General features: G+C 43.0%; 1 protein-coding gene across 2 annotated transcripts in view; it reads left to right on the top strand.

Moving 5' to 3' along the window:
* Positions 1–941: 941 nt before the first annotated feature.
* LOC103817037 (netrin-4-like) overlaps positions 942–18,485 on the top strand; it is a 42,215-nt gene continuing 24,671 nt past the window's right edge. The window contains exons 1-2 of one of the 2 annotated variants that reach the window (XM_030228195.2): positions 942–1,485; positions 7,705–8,246. In XM_030228195.2, coding sequence (XP_030084055.2) covers positions 7,710–8,246 — 537 coding nt within the window. In that variant the 5' untranslated portion in view covers positions 942–1,485; positions 7,705–7,709. Of the gene's footprint in view, positions 1,659–7,704; positions 8,247–18,485 lie in introns of both variants that reach the window. The other variant, XM_009091112.4, reaches the window with a different exon arrangement.

Raw genomic sequence — 18,485 nt, 5'->3', positions numbered from 1 at the left:
AGGGATTCTGCCAGCGCAGCCCCCAGCTCCGGGCAGCCGCCAGTCCCCTCGCCGCCCGGCTTGTCCCAGCTCCCGCCTGCGGCTGTGGAGTGACCCCGGGGCGAGCCGCAGTGCCCGGGGTGCCGGGGCAGGTGTCATGTGCCGGCCGGGCTGGCAGAGGGTGCTGCAGGGACAGACGGACGCGGACGCGCCCCCGCCTGCGCGCACACCCGGACACGCACCGGGAAACACGCACGCACAGCCGGCCCGGCTGAGGAGGAGAGGATGCGGCTGGAAAACAACGCCCGCAGCTGAGCCCAGCCAGGACCAGCCCAGCCGAGAGGAGGTGCGGAACTGACCTTAAAGAAATTAAATTAAGGCAGAAAAAAAAAAAACAAAAACCCGCACATATAAAGCCCAGGAAAAAGATCACATGTTTTAATAATCTCCTTTGCAGCCAGACAGGACCAGAGAGGAGGAGAACTGAGCAGAAGTGCCCGGTTAGGACGGAGAGATGTGCTAGATAGAGGCTGGAGGAAGCAGAGACAAAACTCGCAGATAACTAACCCGCCCTCGGAAGGGCAGGACCCCCGCCCTGAGCCCTGCTGTGGCAGGAGGGAGGAAGGATTCCCCAGCCCTCTCCCTTTCCCCGCTCGGCTCTGTGGCTGGCCCCGCACCTCCATCCCGCAGCACAGCCTCTGCCCGCCCGGTCCCTCCGGGAGCCGCAGCCCCGCAGCCCCGCGGTCCGGGGCAGCTCCAGCAGCGCTCAGCGGGCACTGCCCGGGCACCGGCCCCGCGGAGCTGCCCCTGCGTTTGTTTTCCACTCCCCTGGCGCTCGCTGCGTGAAGCAAATCCCTTGGAGGTGGGGGAGAAGCGGCTTCCGTGACAGCGGAGGGAGGAGGGAAATAAAACAAAATAAAACAAACCAAAATAAAAAGAGAGAAGAGCCAAGAAAGCACTTGCTTCTCATCATCTCTCAGGGACCAAAGCCAACTCTTCTTCTTAGGACCCCGCGCTGCAGGGAGCAAAGGCAGAGAAGGCACCGGGGGCAGCTCCTAACAAAGCAGGGTTCGGGCTGCCCGCACCCCCTCGCCGCCCCGGGCAGCAGCAGCCTGCGGGACGTGCGAGGGGCTGGGCAGGGCTGCCAGGGCCAAGCCGGGCACAGCCGAGCCGAAGCTGCACCAAAAGCGAGGAGCAGAAATGAAAGTTTCGAAATAGCATCCGAAGGAGCGCCAAGGACCGCAGCGAGCAGAGCTCCCCGCCTCGCACCAGCCCCCGATGGTGCATCCGAGGGGCTGCGTCAGAGATGTGAGCGTCCCCTGCCCGCTGCGTGGAGAGGGGTAAAGGCGCTGAAACACCTCGCTATTTATTTATTTATTTATTGGAAGCAATGTATGGGTGACACCCAGAAGGCATCTGAGCCCTGAAATAAAACCAAACCACCTCTGGACCCAAACGAGAGCAAGAAGAATGAGACAGCAGCTTTGACCCTGCACTGAGAGGAAGGTGAGCAGAAAGAAAGAAAACACAGAAAAGCCATGCAAGCACCAAACCTGTAGATTACTGCAGGTCTTTTTTTGCTTCACTGAGGACAAATATTTTACTGACAGCCATGCAGCATAAAGGCATCATGCTGATTGTGTTCTTGGAATATTTTATTTCTGGACATGGGGAAGCAGGTAAGTAAAATAAATCAATATTGCCATTCTGAAACAATTTATCCTAAATTAAGCAAGGGGAAAGGGGATAGAAATCGGATCTGTTTGTGAAAAATAAATTGTGTCAACATCTTTATTTTAAATTGATTTTTACAAGGAATCTGTGTTAGTCAATATATACAAATGCTTCTTATTCCTTCTAATACCCAGCTTTATAGTTCAGTGTCCTTCCAAAGACTTATCATAGGATGTACAGGTTCATACACCCTTAAAAAAAAGCAGTGTGTCATTTTTGAAAACAAAAGAAAAGTAAGAGAGAAAGAAAGAGATAGGTGGAGTGAGATTTGCTGGATGTTTGTTTTGAGGATGAAACACTGCCTTCCTAGGCAGGACAAGAGTGAAATGACAACATCCTTGGAAAGCATCAGTGTAGGAATCTGAATTATTCTCTGTTAACTTAATATTGCATAATTAAAAATCAGAGACACTGTTTAGGAAATCTTAACTGAATAGTTCACGTGCAGAGTACAGGATTAAATTTGCATTAGAGAAAAATAGATTAAAACAGAAAGATAAACTGATTAGTTGTGTGTACACATGTGGGTGTACAAATAAACATATATAGGAATGATACAGCTCTAATGGTATTTACATAGGGTTCTAAAAATACCTGGATTATGAGGAAGACAAACTCCTTAAAGGAAAGGAGGCAAAGCATTGGATTTTTGTCCTTTCTGTTGTGGTTTAATATATCTTTAGGTTCAAAAAGGATTAATTACAGGAATCAAGTCAGAAAAAAATAAAAACAATTATTGATGAAAAAACTTCATCCTTGGTAACTTTTCCATTGAGATACTGTCTTGGAATCTCTCTTCCTGTACAGAAAAGCACTTCAATGGTTTAAATTTCACATGTGTGCTCAGAGTATTGGGGCAGGAACAACACTCCTCATGCAGTGATTTGAAAGGGCTCAGCTATCCTGCCAGTTCCAGTGGATTCAGCTCAGATGATTCCCTAGCCAGAACCCCTCTGATAACAGACAGCAAATCTCCATAACAGTGAGATTTATTTTCTTAAAAATTGAACAGCTCCTGGATGTACCTGTTGTATGACCCAGTAACTCATTTGGGGAAGGGGCTGTCACAGTGTGACAGGAATGAGGGGAGGGAGTACCTGTGCCTTAATTCTCTTAGTGCCTCATCCTGGGCATTGCCTGGCTCCCCAGGCTAGGATGCAGGCTCCCCCCAGGATACATATGGTGACATGCAGCACAGAAAGGCTGCAGAGATCTCTTGTGAAGCTGCTGACACTGTTGCAGAAGGCAGCCTGTTACAGACTAGCCTAAATCTGTTCTGAATCCAACTCACTAAGAGAGAATGAATCTTCAAGCAAACACATCTCCCAGCTGTCTGGGAAAGTGAATTTGCAGGAAGGGAGTGCATTATGTTTGGAGATAAACTCACTCAAAATAATAGTGCAGGTCATGGTGGATAGCAGCAAAATAATTGGATACTGAAGGTGATGCTGCTAAGGATTCAACATCCTTTTAAATAAGTGTTTGGTGTTTGACTGAAAGGTTGCACAAGCTATCAGCCTGTGAAAGCACAAGGGTTGCCTGTAAATTCTTGATTCTTTATTTAGAGCTGAGACATATACAGAGAAGTATGTTTTTGGCATATTTCATTACCCTATGGGGAGTACAAGGCACATAATATTTGTGGGGAATCCAATGTTTACCTTCTGCTGCCTCTGGGCAGAAAAGACAGTCTGGGTTGCCAAGATTGACTCCTTAGAACTTTACACATAATGGGGGAAAAACACCCAAACAAAAAACCAAACACATTGCTTATTAGGCTGGAGCTGTCAGTTGGGTTTGTACCATAGGATGTGACACTTGGACAATCCTTCCCCTTGTCTCATGTAGGTGGAGGGCATTACTCCCCTCAAATCAACTCTGCAGTGATCTGAAATTCCTGCATAAGGGACACTTAGTGGAGCTGACAACAGCTTGGGCTCTTGCTTCAGCCCCAGACCTCCCCATGTGAGCAGTGCCCTGGGGAGCAGCACCTGGGCCAGCTCTGATCCCAGTGGGAGCCTTGTAAAAGAAGGTGGGATGTGGCCAAAAATGGCCACTTCCACCATCAAGCTTAAAAGCACCTGCAGGACCTGGTGATTAGCAGGGTTTGGTTTCATCTGTTTGAGATTATTCAGCTCCTCTGCCAGTGAAGCTGCGGGTGCTGGAGCTCCAGGAAGGATGGGGACAGGCAGACTGCCCTGGCCCCAGCCTGGGATTTAGTCTTCTCTCCATGCTTCAAGTCATGGAGGCAGCTTGGTTTCACAGCACATCCTGAACTTCACCTCAGAGGTATTTTGACAGCAGGCTCATTAGCTCCAGTTATCAGAACTATTTTAGTGCAGAAATACACCAGACTTCTCCTAAGGGGATGAAGACCTGCCAAACTTACTGCATGTTGGCCCCAGACAAACCAAGAGTTGAACAGCTGTTGGAAACAGTGTTAAAGGGCAAAATTCTAGGTCTGACTAAGAAAAACTTGAGCAACTTAAGTCCCCAGGGTGGTTAGATGTAGAATAACGTTTATAAGGTCTTGGTTATTAAGAAAAAAAGTTTAACAGATATATAACAAGTGAAATCCAGGTTGGACATACATGTTGAAATTGCTCCATTAAACACACGGCAGAAGATGCCCAAAGGTTTTGCTCTTTCTGAGATATGTGACATTTACTGTCCTCACTCACTGCAGGAGACTTGAACACACAAAATCATAAATCTGCATATGGAAAAGAAATAAAAAAATTCTAATTCAAATCACTCAGAAAATATTAGGCATCTTTCCAGACATATCAGCAGGTTTTGGATGAGCTGCAATATGACCCTTCTTCTGTTGTATCCAATGGAGGGTGAAAAAGAAATGAAGAAAAAATAATTGAACATGTTTTTAGTTAATGTCTGCAATGTTTTACTGCCTTACAAGGCTGTGAAGTAAGAGGTCTCTGTTTGAAATGGTGTCCCAGGAATATCAATGGTATGACCTCCCCTGAACTGGATGATTCCCTAATCATCAGATAACACCATTGTTGCACGTGCTGGGCATGTGCCATTGACCTGCACTTTGTGGCACAGCTCTGAGGGACCAGAAAACAAACAAATAAATTAATCATTCCATTGATGGAGCCAAGCCACCCTCCATGGAGTAAAAGCTAATCAACCTCATAACAACATGCAGTGCCCATACGTAATCAAACTGTTTAATTCTCTCTGAATTATTCAGTGAGTCCTCCTGGCAGTTGGGGTAAGTTGTGTGTTTGCCTGGCTGCTGATTCTCTCCTGCAGCAGTCTCCCCTTGCTGTCCAGGCTCAACATTTCATGTTGTTTCCACAGAACCAGTGAGTGATGGACAGGCTGCACTATCCTTGTGGCCAAACAATGTTCTGCCAATTGATTTCTTTAAATACAAAGCTTTTAATCGACTGCAGATTTTGTTTTCCAATCTCTCTCCTTCTCTCAAACTCCCTTCTGCTAATTTGCACTTTGTTCTTCTCCAATTTTCCTAATGACACAGCAGTTCAGACAGGAACTGTTTATTGATGTTGCTGCATTAGCAGGCAGAGCAGATAAACCTTCTTGTGACTGCTGTTCAGGAGAAAATACACCCTTCTTTCTTTTCAAGGCTCAGAAAAAACCAGCTAAAAATTCAATACAAAGCTAATAGTCCATTTATGGGAAATACAAAAAGCAGCCATTCCCTTTAGACAACGTTTCCTTTTATGCTTCCTTACATTCTTGTCTGCAAAGCTCCCCCTTATGCAACTTCCTTAATTTAGAACTCCAGCATCCCATTTCTTCTATGAAAGCTTTAGTGGTGTCATCCATCAATAGAGATGGACTTTCTTTTAATTACATGGTATATTTATACATAATCATCCATAATCCAATAACATTTGTAACATGGATCCATTCTTAATCAAAACTGAGTAACCTGACTCTAGGTCAGAACTAATGCTTGCTCAAAGCCCAGTTGTGAGACCAGTCCCACTAAAATTCTCTGGAGGCGAAGATGACACCTTTGTGCAGCCCTGGGCAAAATCAGTTAATACTGAATCTACTTTCAATACAAAAATTGCCTTCCTTATTTCCAGCAGTTTCTACCAAGCAGTTTGGACATTAACCTAAATGCTACCTGCAAAGACATTCTTGAGGTGTGCACCTGCAGCTCATTATATCTTTGCTTACTTCTGGTGGTGCTGAGAATCACCTGCTCAGCTGAAGGTGGGGAGCACAAAACAGAACCAACAGAGGCAAAAATCCCCATCTTCCTTCCGCTCCAGATGGATCTGGAGCTCCTCATGTCAGTGCTGGCACAGGGAGTGGTGGTGGGACTGGGGAGGGACAGGCACTTCCATTCCTTTGGTCTGAGGACTCTTAGGTGCTCTTGTAATCCAGGCACTGCTGCCCTCTGAGCTCTGCCAGGCTCCTGGAGCTGACAGCACTGTGATACTAAAAAATCATTGCCAGCCAGCACACTTCAAATTACCTAGAAGGTGGCTTCCACCTGTTTCTAAGAGCAGACAAGATCATTTGTGGATGATCCCCTTCCTTGCTATCTAAAGTTTTAGACTACCTTACACTGTATGCAAGCTAAAATGGCACAAACCATTGGTCAAAGGGATTCAGTGGACATGCCATAACTGTTTGGCATCCTGCAAATAGTTAATGCAAATGCAAAATGCATGAGGAGTTTTCTAAAACAGTCTGAGCTTTCTTTCCTGGCCTGTGCAGAGATGTCACTGAGGAACTAAGGACAGAATCAACTCCAAAGCAAAACCACACAAGCTGAATGCATTTTTTCAATTTAAACTTTCCTTTTGGAAGAGGAATGTCCATCTCATTCAACAACATTTACAATCTGAATACTTTCATAAGGCTGACTTGGAGAACCCTTTCTTTGACCTAACATGATATTTAAACTAATTTTAGGTAAGGAAAAGCTGAATACAAATGGAGTAGGGAATTTAAAATTTGACCTAGAAAGTTGAACTTATAGCTGACCTTTGAACTGCTCCTAGATTACCCAGGGTTTACAGCCATCCTACGTATCATTGGAAGGGTCATTTCCTGCAGGACCTAAATCAAATCATCTGACTTGTGACCTCTTGGATTAGATTTATGACCTTGCAAGGTCAGTCCTTAACTCCTTCTAGAGTGTTAAGTTGCAAAGAGAGCATTATATGTCATTAGAAATGAAGATTTCTCCAGTTCAGTAATAAGTTTTGGAATGACCTTTAATTCCAGTTCACAAGACACTACTGATTTTTAAACAACATTAAGACTTTGTAGCTATCCCTACCATTTCTTAATGTAGAGATAAGAAAATATATACATTGAAGATACCAAAACTTTGTCAGTATTTGCCAACTTGGCAAATAGAATGTAATCACCTACCTTCACATGAAGGTACTTAAACAAGAGACACTTGATTTTCAGCTTTGCTACAAATTAATAACTCCACCTGATCTTATTAGAAGCAGTAGAAACTCAACACCCAGCTATAGAAATACAGGCTTTCTTTATGTGTTCATATGTGTAATTGGTGTCTGTAACATGTCAGGCAGGAATAATCTTTTCTTAATGTATTGACAGTGTCCTGTCCAGTTTGACTTTGTTCTCTGATTAAAGGCATTGAATAGATTCACTCCTTCAATATGGAGTTTTACTAGAGTAAAAGTGAAAACCACAAGATTTCTCTGGTTAACCATAAAATTCAATAGACTGACACAACTGCATTTTCAACAGAAATCAGAGTTAAGCCCCATAAGCATGAGTTTTTCTAAAGATCAGTTTCTGAGTTAGGCACCAAACACAAGGACTAGATTTATTGAGACACTATCCCCAAACTTTGTGTGAAAAGATGAAGCAGCTCTCCTTCAAAGGTGTCCCCTTAAATGTCAGACCCCAGATGAGGACTCCAATCATTTGTGTTGTCACCTGGGTTACACAGTGAGAACTACCTGAGAAATTCTGCTTGTGTTTCTTTTCCCTGTCCTTCAGATCCCATGAGGCCACGAGCCTTCCGCTGCAGCGGCCGTGCCTGCAACCCTCCCGTGGGAAACCTGGCCACAGGAAGGACCCCAGTGACCAGCACCACGTGTGGCCAGAACAGCACAGAGCTCTACTGCTTCTACCCAGAGCAGAACCTCCTCCACCACCTCTCCCCTGGCTGTGGGCAGCCCCGCTGCACCAAATGCAACATCAACCAGCCCGACAACTCCCACCTCCCTGCTGACATGACTGATGATTTCTTTGCAAACCCCATCTCCTGGTGGCAGTCTGCCCAAGGGGTGCACAGAGAAGAAATCAGACTGGACTTTGAAACAGAATTCTACCTGACCCACGTCATTGCTGTGTTCAAGTCACCTCGCCCAGCTGCGATGGTGTTGGAAAGATCCCAGGATTATGGGCAGACTTGGAGGCCCTACAAGTATTTCTCTGTCAACTGTACAGCTACTTTTGGGCTCCAGGATGATCTCATTGAGGAAGGCTCCATGTGCACTTCCAGGTATTCAGATGCAGTGCCCTGCACCAGAGGGGAGGTAAGCAATAATTGAGGTTTGCACTAAATTTAATGTCAAACAGCTCAAGACTGCCAGAAACCCAGAGAGTGTATCTCAAAGAGACACTGTGCATATAGATTAAGAAAGGTATCCCATCCCTAAAGGCTTTCTGCTAAGCAAATAAAGGGGAAGAAGAGGAGAAATTATATATACATCAATGATAGAAATATTTTAGCAAATTTCTTTTATGAGACCTCACAGGATAATATGAACATTGCCTGATTATACACTGCAGATGCCCAAAACTGAACTAAAATTCTAGCAAAGTAGGTGTAGGGAAACACACATCTGTAGAGTCTGATTTATCCAAACCATTGTCACTTTAGGATGACATGAACTGCATGATGCTTCTTTTTCTTCTCTATATAAAAAGTCTTAGATGATTGGCTGACTTAAATACATCATTCCTCCAAGTTCAATGTTTTCTTGCTTTCACTTTCCTGTCTGGTGGTGACTATGGCTGATTGTACCAAGCCATAGGCTACAGAAAGGAAACTGCTTGGAAGCAGAGGTGGGAGTGAGCAGCCAGGATTCTCTATTCAATGGTGGGAAAAGCCCTCCCTTGGTATCAATACTCTGATTTGTTTTTAAGCATACACAAAAGAGCGTTTCTTAAATAAATGTACAGTTGTTCTGATAAGTTCCTCTTACAAGAACATTAACTCCTGATTAGAGCCTTTTCATTCATCAATCTTGAAACAGTTCAGATGGGAAAGACCATAAACATCATTGGTATCATTTTACAGAGAAGACAAAGTCACAAAACAAGATTATAAGATATTCCAATAATTACAACAGAGGCTTGAATCTTTTCATGTCCTTTCACTTCCTTCTCTATTCCTCAGAGAAGTCACAATTCTTTTGGTTTTGATGTCTGGAAGTGGTCAGCAGATTCAGACTTATCTGCAAATTAAATTTAGGTGTGAGGTGAATTGTCCAGATAGGCTTCAGAAAACCCTGTGTTTCAGCAGTGCACTTCAAAATGCACATGAGAAGAAACCAAGGTACTATACCTGAGCAGGGGCACAGCAGTAGGGAGAGATGGAATTCATCTGCATGTAACAGGCTAAGAAGCATCTCTGCATATTAGAAACCTGGAACAGATCATCTGGAGCAGTCATTGTGCTGGTCAGTTATCATTATTCATTTCATGTCCAAGTCAAATGCATCCAAATGTCTTCTGTAGGGAGGTTACAATTTGCCACGTCAAGAACCTCAGCAAGTAATATATTTTTCCATTCTTGTGTGCCTTCCAATCAGAAATCTGGAAGTACTTTGCAAAACCCAGCTAATGATCTTCAGCACACACACAAGGGTTCTGCTGCCATTTCACAGATGAGAAAAGAGCAGCACAGGAAGGTGAAGGGTTTTGTAAGAGAGGACAATTCCAGTTAAGTGAGAGACAGAATACAGGGTCTAAGGGAAATGCCTAGACCTTAAACACAAAATAACCCTTCCCTCTCAAGTAGAGTATGCCCTGCACTAGGTTGGCTTTTGTGCTTACTTAACCTTGGGGAATATCATTAAGACCATGTGCTGCTGCTACAACAAATCTGAGAAGTGGAGGGCAGAAAATCAAATAATAAAACATTCATCCAATGCAAGCCTCTGTGATTACAAGTGTCACAGTGATTCTGTCAGTTTGGGTGGCAGCTACACTGAAATGAGCATGTGTGTGCTTAATCAATCTATGGCATGGTAGGAGATGTCAGGAAACAATAGTAATAACAAGAACAGTCCTAAACTCACAGGTTACCCTTGCAGATCCCAAATTCTTTCATGAAGATGAATTGAATCAGTGCAGAGGTCACTTCCTCCATGGCAGAAGTGCTGAAGCTTTAAAGCTGCAAGCAGGAATGTGTGTGGCAACTTCACAGAGGACAAGACAAATACTGTTCCACAGCGCAGTAACCAAAAAGGGTTGTCAAGCTCTGGACAGACTTTACAGAGACCTCTTAATCAATCCAGGAAGTGTCCCCATGGCAAGGGTGCAGAAGCACCAAGTTTTCAGGTCAGCAGTATGACACAGCAGATCCTTTTGTGAGCTGAAATGAAGGAAGGCAGAGTGTAGCTATTTGCAGTGATACCTGATCTGGTTTGCCTGGGTGACACTGCCACTGTTACTGCTGGTCTCAGGGGAGCTTTGCCCACACACCTCAGAACTGCAATTTTACACCTTGTTTTGAAGATGTCACAAATGTCACCAGGGCATCTCCTCAAGCACTGACTCAAGTAACTTTGAAGGCAGCTGACTGAATCCCCACCAGGATTTTCTTCAGTGTTCTCTGCTTCTTTTTCACCTCCACTCTGACCTACCCAGTTACTGATTCTGGCTAAGCCTTGGATTGCTGAGGGGCTCACATCACAAGCTGACAGCACGTCTGAAATGATCAGAACTGTTCCAACTTAAGTGCTAATTAATGCTCTGACATAAATGTCAGTTTTCTTTACTGAGGGGTTTGAAGTCATTTTCACCACATGAAACTCAGGTTATTCTAGGGTCCTATTCATTCTGAGAACAGACACAAATTCCTTTTTTAACAGGGCAAAAAAGGAATTAAAAAAAAATTAAACCTGCGCTGGGACAGATCATGAAACAAGATTTCAAGTCAACTGGCTTCCAGAACTGAGAATGCAGGCATGAAAGTAGAAGGTGCTAGAGCTGCAGTAACCTACACACATTTGTAAACTGAGATGCATCTCATTTAGCACCTTCTGGCCACCAAGGCCACTGAAAGAGTTTCTTCCTAAAAGCAATGTAAAAACTTTGACAGAATAGAAAATTGTAGGAGACTAGGATGGAGCAAAAGACATTCGGATGAGTGACATGACAATGTCACAGCAGAACAGAAGTTAAAGCATATCCCTTGTCTCTGGTAGATTGCCCCTTATTTTTCACCTCTGACAGGGTCACACATCTCCACTCCATCTCATATAAGATACACTGAGACAGAAGGCATTGGGGAACACCTCCTATAGCAATGCAAGACAATTACTCTCTAATTCATCTTTTCCAGTTTCTTTTACTCAACCATTTGTTGAATCCCTTACTCCTGTTCAGATCCAGAGTACTCTAGCAGAGAGAATCTACCTGTCTGAAATCCTAGGATCCTCATCATTAGCTCATGAACTAAAACCAAGACCACATTTTCAAGGTCTGTTCATCATCTGTAAGTCCATCTACAGGGAATACTGGCATGGAGTCTTATAAATCAGTTGAGACCTTTTTTACCCACTTGTCCATCCATCTGTTCTTCTAACTTGAAAACACTGTACTATATAGTCATGGAGCTTAGAATGAGCCTCCAGGTCAGCTAACATAAATCAAAACTTTGGCCTAAACAAAAGGAGAAATTAACACAGCATTGCATCAGGCATCAATGTGAGTTGCAGTTCAAATCATGTGGGGGGAAAAGGGACTGAAATGTTTGAACCTGCACCCTGACAGCACGTGCACTCGAGGATCTGAGAGATTAAGAGCACGTTTTTAATAAACTGGAATATCAGGAAATGAAAACAAATGTTCTCCTCCACTGAATGTGATGTTTGCATGAAAGGAAGACATTAGCATGCAAAGTGGGGTGGAACACTGACCTGCTCATCGCCACCAGGCCCAGAAGGAGACCCTTCCCCTACTGGGTCTAGCTAGTGGAAGGGAGTTCTGAATCAAAGGCTGGTTCATTTATGTGAGTGTCTGTGTGACAGATGACACCAATGAAGTGTGATATAATAAACCCATTACTGGAATTCACTGGGGGCTGGAAGGATTGTCTATGCCTGAATTAAGGAACTGGTTTCTATGGCAACATGTTAAGTGTGCCTTGCACAGAAGACCTGTTCATTCTCCGTTTTGTATCCTGTGGTGACCTCTTTAGGGACAGAAGTCCCCAGCAGTGCCTTTTGTCAAAGATGAGTGGACCCTCTGTAGCTAAAAGACATTTAATCACTCTCCCAAACACACTCCCCTTGGTGAATGCCAGGCCAGGGCAGGTTGTGATGGGTACAGTTCTGTCTGCTTCAAAAGCCACCAGGACGTTCAGAGAGAAGCCAGAGTCAGCCCTGTGGAAGGTCTTTTCCTCTGCACTGACACTGAAGCTCTGCTGCCTTTCTCCATCCACAGGGACCTCCTGAGCAGTAGCTGTGGCACCACTGGCACCCAAGCACCAAACCAGGCCAGGGACAAGGCTCTGTGTGGCATGTATGGATCCTGCTCCAAGGACCTACATTTTCCACTGTCATTTCTCAAGCTTCTCTTTTACTGTATTCATGCCAATCCTTTTGATAAACAAAGTATTCCCTGTGCACACACACACCCACACCCCTCATTAAATGGCAACATCAATAATTCAAGAGATCACCACTGAGGCTTCAGTGACTTCTTAGAGTTCTGATCTCATATGGCAGAGGGGTCACTGGAAAGAAACCTGCTCAGCACATCACAAGGATGAATTCCCAATGGCTGGGATTCAAAGACTACTGTTTGAATCGATTCAAAGTCTTGCACTTCAGTGAATTATCCAACAGTCACCAGGACTGGCCTCTGAAAGTTGCATGATGCTCAGGTTATTCCAACTTCCAGCTGGGTTATTCCAACTTCCATCTAGAAAGGGTTCCAGGAGGGATTAGTCACTAGTGTAGGTAAGTGCCTGACTGGTAGGACTAGGGCTGTCTGTTCAGCTTTTTGTTTAACTTGAGCTGCAGAGCAGACAGAATGCAGAGGCAAGTTGAGATGAAGCAGTTAACAGCAGCAGTGTAAACAAGCTGACAGCACTGCCAGGCCCTGCCTCCCTGGAGGAAGAATTAAGGGGCTCAAGGATTTGTCTCTGAAGGGAATTTGAACTGACTGAGACCAGCCCAGCAATCCCATCCCTGGCAAGTGAGCTTGAGGAGGGCACCAAGTGTCCTACCCTGACCTGGTTTGTAATGAACCATTTCAGAAACGTTTGGAACATTATAAATCACCCAGAAAGACACAGCAGTGGGGGTTTTTTAGCATTGCTTCTGCATTTTCTGAACATACAAGGCAGCAGATATGAACTTATTTTTTCTTCTCACCTTTCTTTATAAAACCTTAGTGGAGTTGCAGCCATTGTTCGGGGTTTTTTTGTTTTTTTTTTTAATCCATGTTTCAAGTGTGAAAAAAAAAAGTTGCCTAAAATGCTATGAAATTTAGCAATTTATTGTTGTAATTTTCAAACTCCAGGCAAAAGAGCACTTAAATATTTGTTCTGCAGTTGTCCCTACATCATTGTCACAGTGAGATTATACATTTAGCCAAGTCTGTTCATGTGTAAGATTTCAGCCAAGACCTAGAGATATAATTGGCTTCACTTACAAGAAATGGATGCTCTCCCATGAGATCACAGCTTGGTTGACATGGGTTGACACTGATGGTGATGGGGTGTTTTACCTTTCCCTGACAATCCAGCAAACAGTGAAATGAGTCTCCCTGCTCTCAGTCCAGTTCCCAGTCAGGCTGTTGCATCACAGAACTCCTTGTGCCACCCTTTGCCATTTCAGAGCAAGCACCATCCCTCATAATGAAAAAGGACACTGTATTTTGTGGGAGCATGGAAATGTTCCCATTCCCTATACACAGACTGAAAGCTGAAGGGTTTTCTGTCAAATAATCTAGATTTTGTGTTCCAACTACATTACCTGTCTCATAGAGGGTACTGCTTCTCCCCACAACCCTTGCCTTTCTGCATGGATGTACATCTGCAGATAACTTGAACCTACAGAAAAAGTCTGCATTGCTCTTAGATTTGCCTGACTTCAATTATGCCATAATCATATTAGCAGCCATGCCTAAATATTAATATTAAAATGCCACGCCAGCTGGATTACTGGATTAACCTCAAAGCAAATGCAAACTGAGGGCACATCAATCCTTTCTGAGTTGGAGAACACAGAATGAATTTAGGATGCCCCTGTCTTGGTGGTAGCTGAGTTTACCCAGATCAAAGAAATTTTAAAAATCAGAAGCACAATTATTTCTTTAAGAAGCTACCATATTCCATACTGGTTTCTAAGCTTTGTTCTCTGAAGGGACAGAAAAGCAGCAGATCTTGACTTAAAAACACCATTCCATGAGTTGTCAGAATAGACCTTCTGGGAAAAGAGTTAGTTTTTCTCTGTGCTCCAAACAGTAAATCAGAAAAAAGACTACTGTTTCACAAGATAGAAGTCCATCAAATAAAACAGAGGATACATGTCACTGGGTAGGAAAAATCCTGAGACAATTGCTTACTGTTCCTTTAAGAACAAAATCAACTCACATGAAAATCTCTTAATGAAGAGGATTTAGGAGGGATGAGAGTTTTTATTGCAGCTTCCTTCTGATGGACCCAATACAAGCACACAGACATTTCTCACCTCATTAACCTGAGTGTGTGCAACATGATGAACACAGCTTAAGGATGATTTGTAATATCAAGTTCTTGCTCTGCATAGGGATCTTCTTTTACAGGAGGCCATGCATTGGCACTGCCCTCCATTTATGATTCATATTCCTTGGCCTTAGGCTATGAGTTTGCAAGGGGGAACGTTTGTTGTGTCCATATCTCTTCTGACTAATACTGGCTCGAAGATCAGGTTAAAAAAACAGAATTAGGTGCATCAGGAATGGAGAAGCAAAACCTATGGCAAGAAATCAAAAATCTGAGACACTGTCTCCGAAATGAAGATGATCTCTTGATTGTTGATAAAACAATGTGAGGCAGAGCCAACTTGTATCCAGCAAAACCAGTCACCTAACAGTGGCTGCCTTTTAGCTTTGCACACTTACAGCATTTTCCAGACTTCCTTGCTCTGAGGAAGGTCAGGAGAGGACAGGGACCATCTTTCTGAGGCGCAGCTGAATGAGTTTTGAGAATGAGAATGGCAAATATGCGCTCGATGGCAGATATGCAGATAAGCATGAACGCCCTGCTCAGCATTCAGCTCCAGTGCCAGCTCCTGCTTATTAGAGAAACTCATGACCTAGGGTGGATTTCTACCAAGGGTTAAATTACAGAGGTGCTGCACACCTTCAACTTCCACCCAGCTCAATGGAAAGATTTCTAGGGTGTCCCTAAGCAGACTCAGTCACCATCAGATTTTCTTCTGCAGCTGTGCCTATGCTACTTTCATGACAGCTGCACATTGATATTTAGGGAAACAACTGGGAGATTTCAGAGCAGTCAATTACAGCACAAAAAAAAAAAGAACAGAGCTTGCTACCAGATAGAGATTTTATTGGATGAGAAATAACTTTACAGTGAACATCATGGGAAGCTCTTTTCAAAACTTACATCTTAATTAAAGAAAAACACTTCTTTTTTGTTCTTCTCTCTTCATATCTTTTGCATGAATGTAATGGAAAATTAAAAATTCACACAGTACCTCTGGGAAATGAAAAAATAATAATATTACTGCCTTTCTGCAAAAGGCAGAAGTCAAATGTCTACCTGTATAGAAGGAATTTGCTTCATAGGCTTTAGGATTACCAACTTTGTAAACTGAAACAAAAGGAACAAATAACAGTGAAAAGGTGGAATGTCTCCTCCTACAGCTCATGACTTTGGAGGCTCAATATTACTTAGATCCATTTATAATCTAATCTTTAATACATTCATGCATCAATGGTTGGGATGGCCAAACTCTTATCTCTTGCCTGGAATTATTAAAATTTTCCAGATACAAGTTTATTAATATTCCCCCCGTAGCACAAACTACTTGAATACCAATATCCCATTTTTATGGAAAGAAAACAGTACATAAAACTGAGTTCCTACTGAAATCAATCCAGAACAGCATGAGGCCCTAGTTACTTGCTGAGCACTGTAGTGAGCAATTGTGCTGGGGCTGTGACCAAAGAGTTGCATTCCCCACTCTGTATTTTCATCAAAGCAATACCTTCTCCTTTTTTAAAGAAATAAAATTCTTCCCTAAATCATATAAAATTGTCAACCCATATATATAGCCACCACCAATCTCTTTTAATTTAGGGAACTATCTCTTTTTCCTTAGGGAACTATAAACCCAAACACATTAAATTAAAACATAGTCATGCATTCATAACACAGAAAAAAAAGTTTAGGGAGTTGGTTTTGTTGGGTTATTTATTTATTTATTTGTTTGTTTTTAGCTAAATTATGCATTTATGGAAAAATAATTCCTAGGATGTAAGGTGAGATACCAGTTCTTTTAAAAAAAAATTATCCCAATCTAAAATTACTTGAATCAATACATATAGTAGACTAATGAGGAGAAATTACAGGTACAAACATCTTTTTCTTGACAGTACAGCAATCTATATGTTAAGGAACCACTTTCTGACTGGCACTTTCATTTGAGACAGAACATTCGATCAAATATTAAAAGTGAAGCAAGAGATGATGATTATATTATCCCATTGCCTGTGCCCAAGGATTATAACCACCAATATTTCAAGGAGAATGGGACATCCAGAAGAGAGAGAAATTCAATTTTCTAGTTTTATGCATATGTGAAATAAATGCTAAACTGATTTAATTGTGAAATAAAACTGCTACCTCTGTGCTAACTGTAGCTCACCTAAACCTATTTCTACTGGCACTATATATCTGCTGATCAAAATGTCTTTGATTTTTACAAAGTTAAGGAAGGTTAATTCCTTCCTGGAGGTTGAATCCTAGAAGAACATTTAAGCAGCTCCCAGAAGACCTCAGCAGTGTTATGTCACCCAAATCAGATCTTTAACACTTAACAAGACTTGCCTTGGGAGAAATAAGGACAAGCAAATCCAGTCTCACCAGTGAGCTTATCCCAGACAGAAATGTGTCATGAATTAATCATACAAACAAACTCTTGTACCTCAGCTGGAATGGAATACTGGTTTTTTCTTAAAAGGATGCCACAATCCCTATGGGACTTCCAAGCTATTAATGTCTCTACTCACAAATGATGTTCAGTGTTCTAATGGGATATGGAAAATGCCAAAGCAACTCCTCTCCAGAGAGGCAAGGCCAGAAATGAAAATATTTGCAAAACAATAAAGCCACAGGAAACCAAACCTTTTTCTAAGCTGTCAAGCAAAGAAACAAGGAACAAAACAGCTTGGTGAAAGCAAGTGGCCCTTTGGTGAGAGAAGAGCCCCTGACAGCTGCTCTTTGCCTAAAGACCTCAGTGCTCTCAGAATGCCAATTATGGCATGGGGAGGATGGATAATTGACTGGAGACCCCAAAATATGAATCCATCTGTTTAAACTTGTCATACCATGTACAAAATAGGTTTCTAGTAGTGCACAGGATTTTCTTCACACCTATCATAGTGCAGTGCAAGACTATTGCAATCAAAATGATGTATAGTGCCAGAGAGAAAAAAAATAAATATTTTAGCCATTATATGCTGATTTTTTCAGACAGACCCAGTAAAAACTCTTTTTCTTCACCTCACTCACCCTTCCTCTCTCTCTCCTGTGAGGAGTCCCATAGCTGCTCACAGCTGGGATCTCTGGCACAGACACGAGGCCTCTTGCCCAGCCTTGTATAATGTACGAAGCAAAGCGACACAGGGTCCCCAGGCAGTGCAAAGGAGAGTGGCTTTATTGCAAAAACCAGGCCTTTTTAAGCAGTTGTAGCAGTTTTACACAGTTTTTTAGCAGTTTTACACAGTTTTTAGCAGTTTTACAGTTTTAAGGCACAACAAGCCCCAGCCAGCCAAGCACCATGATGTGGGCATGCGGCAGTCACGCAGCATGGCTCCCAGGGCTCTCACATCTCCCAAATCTCCCTACCCCTATTCCAGCTGAGTCACTCTCCCATATTTCCCTTCTGCCTAGCCTAAGCAGCAGGCCTGGGCCATGGCTGTACAAGGGTAACAAGGCCCTTCTTTTATAAGGCTTTTCCTGTATGCCACAGTATAAGAAGGTCACTGGCAGGAGCAGAGCAGGTCTTGCAGAAACCAATGCTTTATCAATTACCTCTCAGATGTCTATTTTATGAAGTACCTCTAGCATTTGTGTTCTCAAGCCACTTATCTGGTGGGTATCCTCTGGAGGTCCATCTGAAAGGAGATACCATTTTAACTAAGCATGTATATTAGAGAAACCATAGACAAGAATGCTAAGTGTGAGAACACTTTAAAAAATGTGAGCTTATAAAAGCTAGTGACTAAATAGACTGCTTTACCCTCAATTCCTCTGGTTTATGCCAATTTAAACAGCTTCACAGAGACTTTTAACCATTCTTCAAGAT

Source organism: Serinus canaria, chromosome 12 (genome assembly GCF_022539315.1).
Source record: "Serinus canaria isolate serCan28SL12 chromosome 12, serCan2020, whole genome shotgun sequence".
Classification (NCBI taxonomy): Eukaryota; Metazoa; Chordata; class Aves; order Passeriformes; family Fringillidae; genus Serinus; species Serinus canaria.
This window is presented reverse-complemented; position numbering and strand designations above follow the sequence as displayed.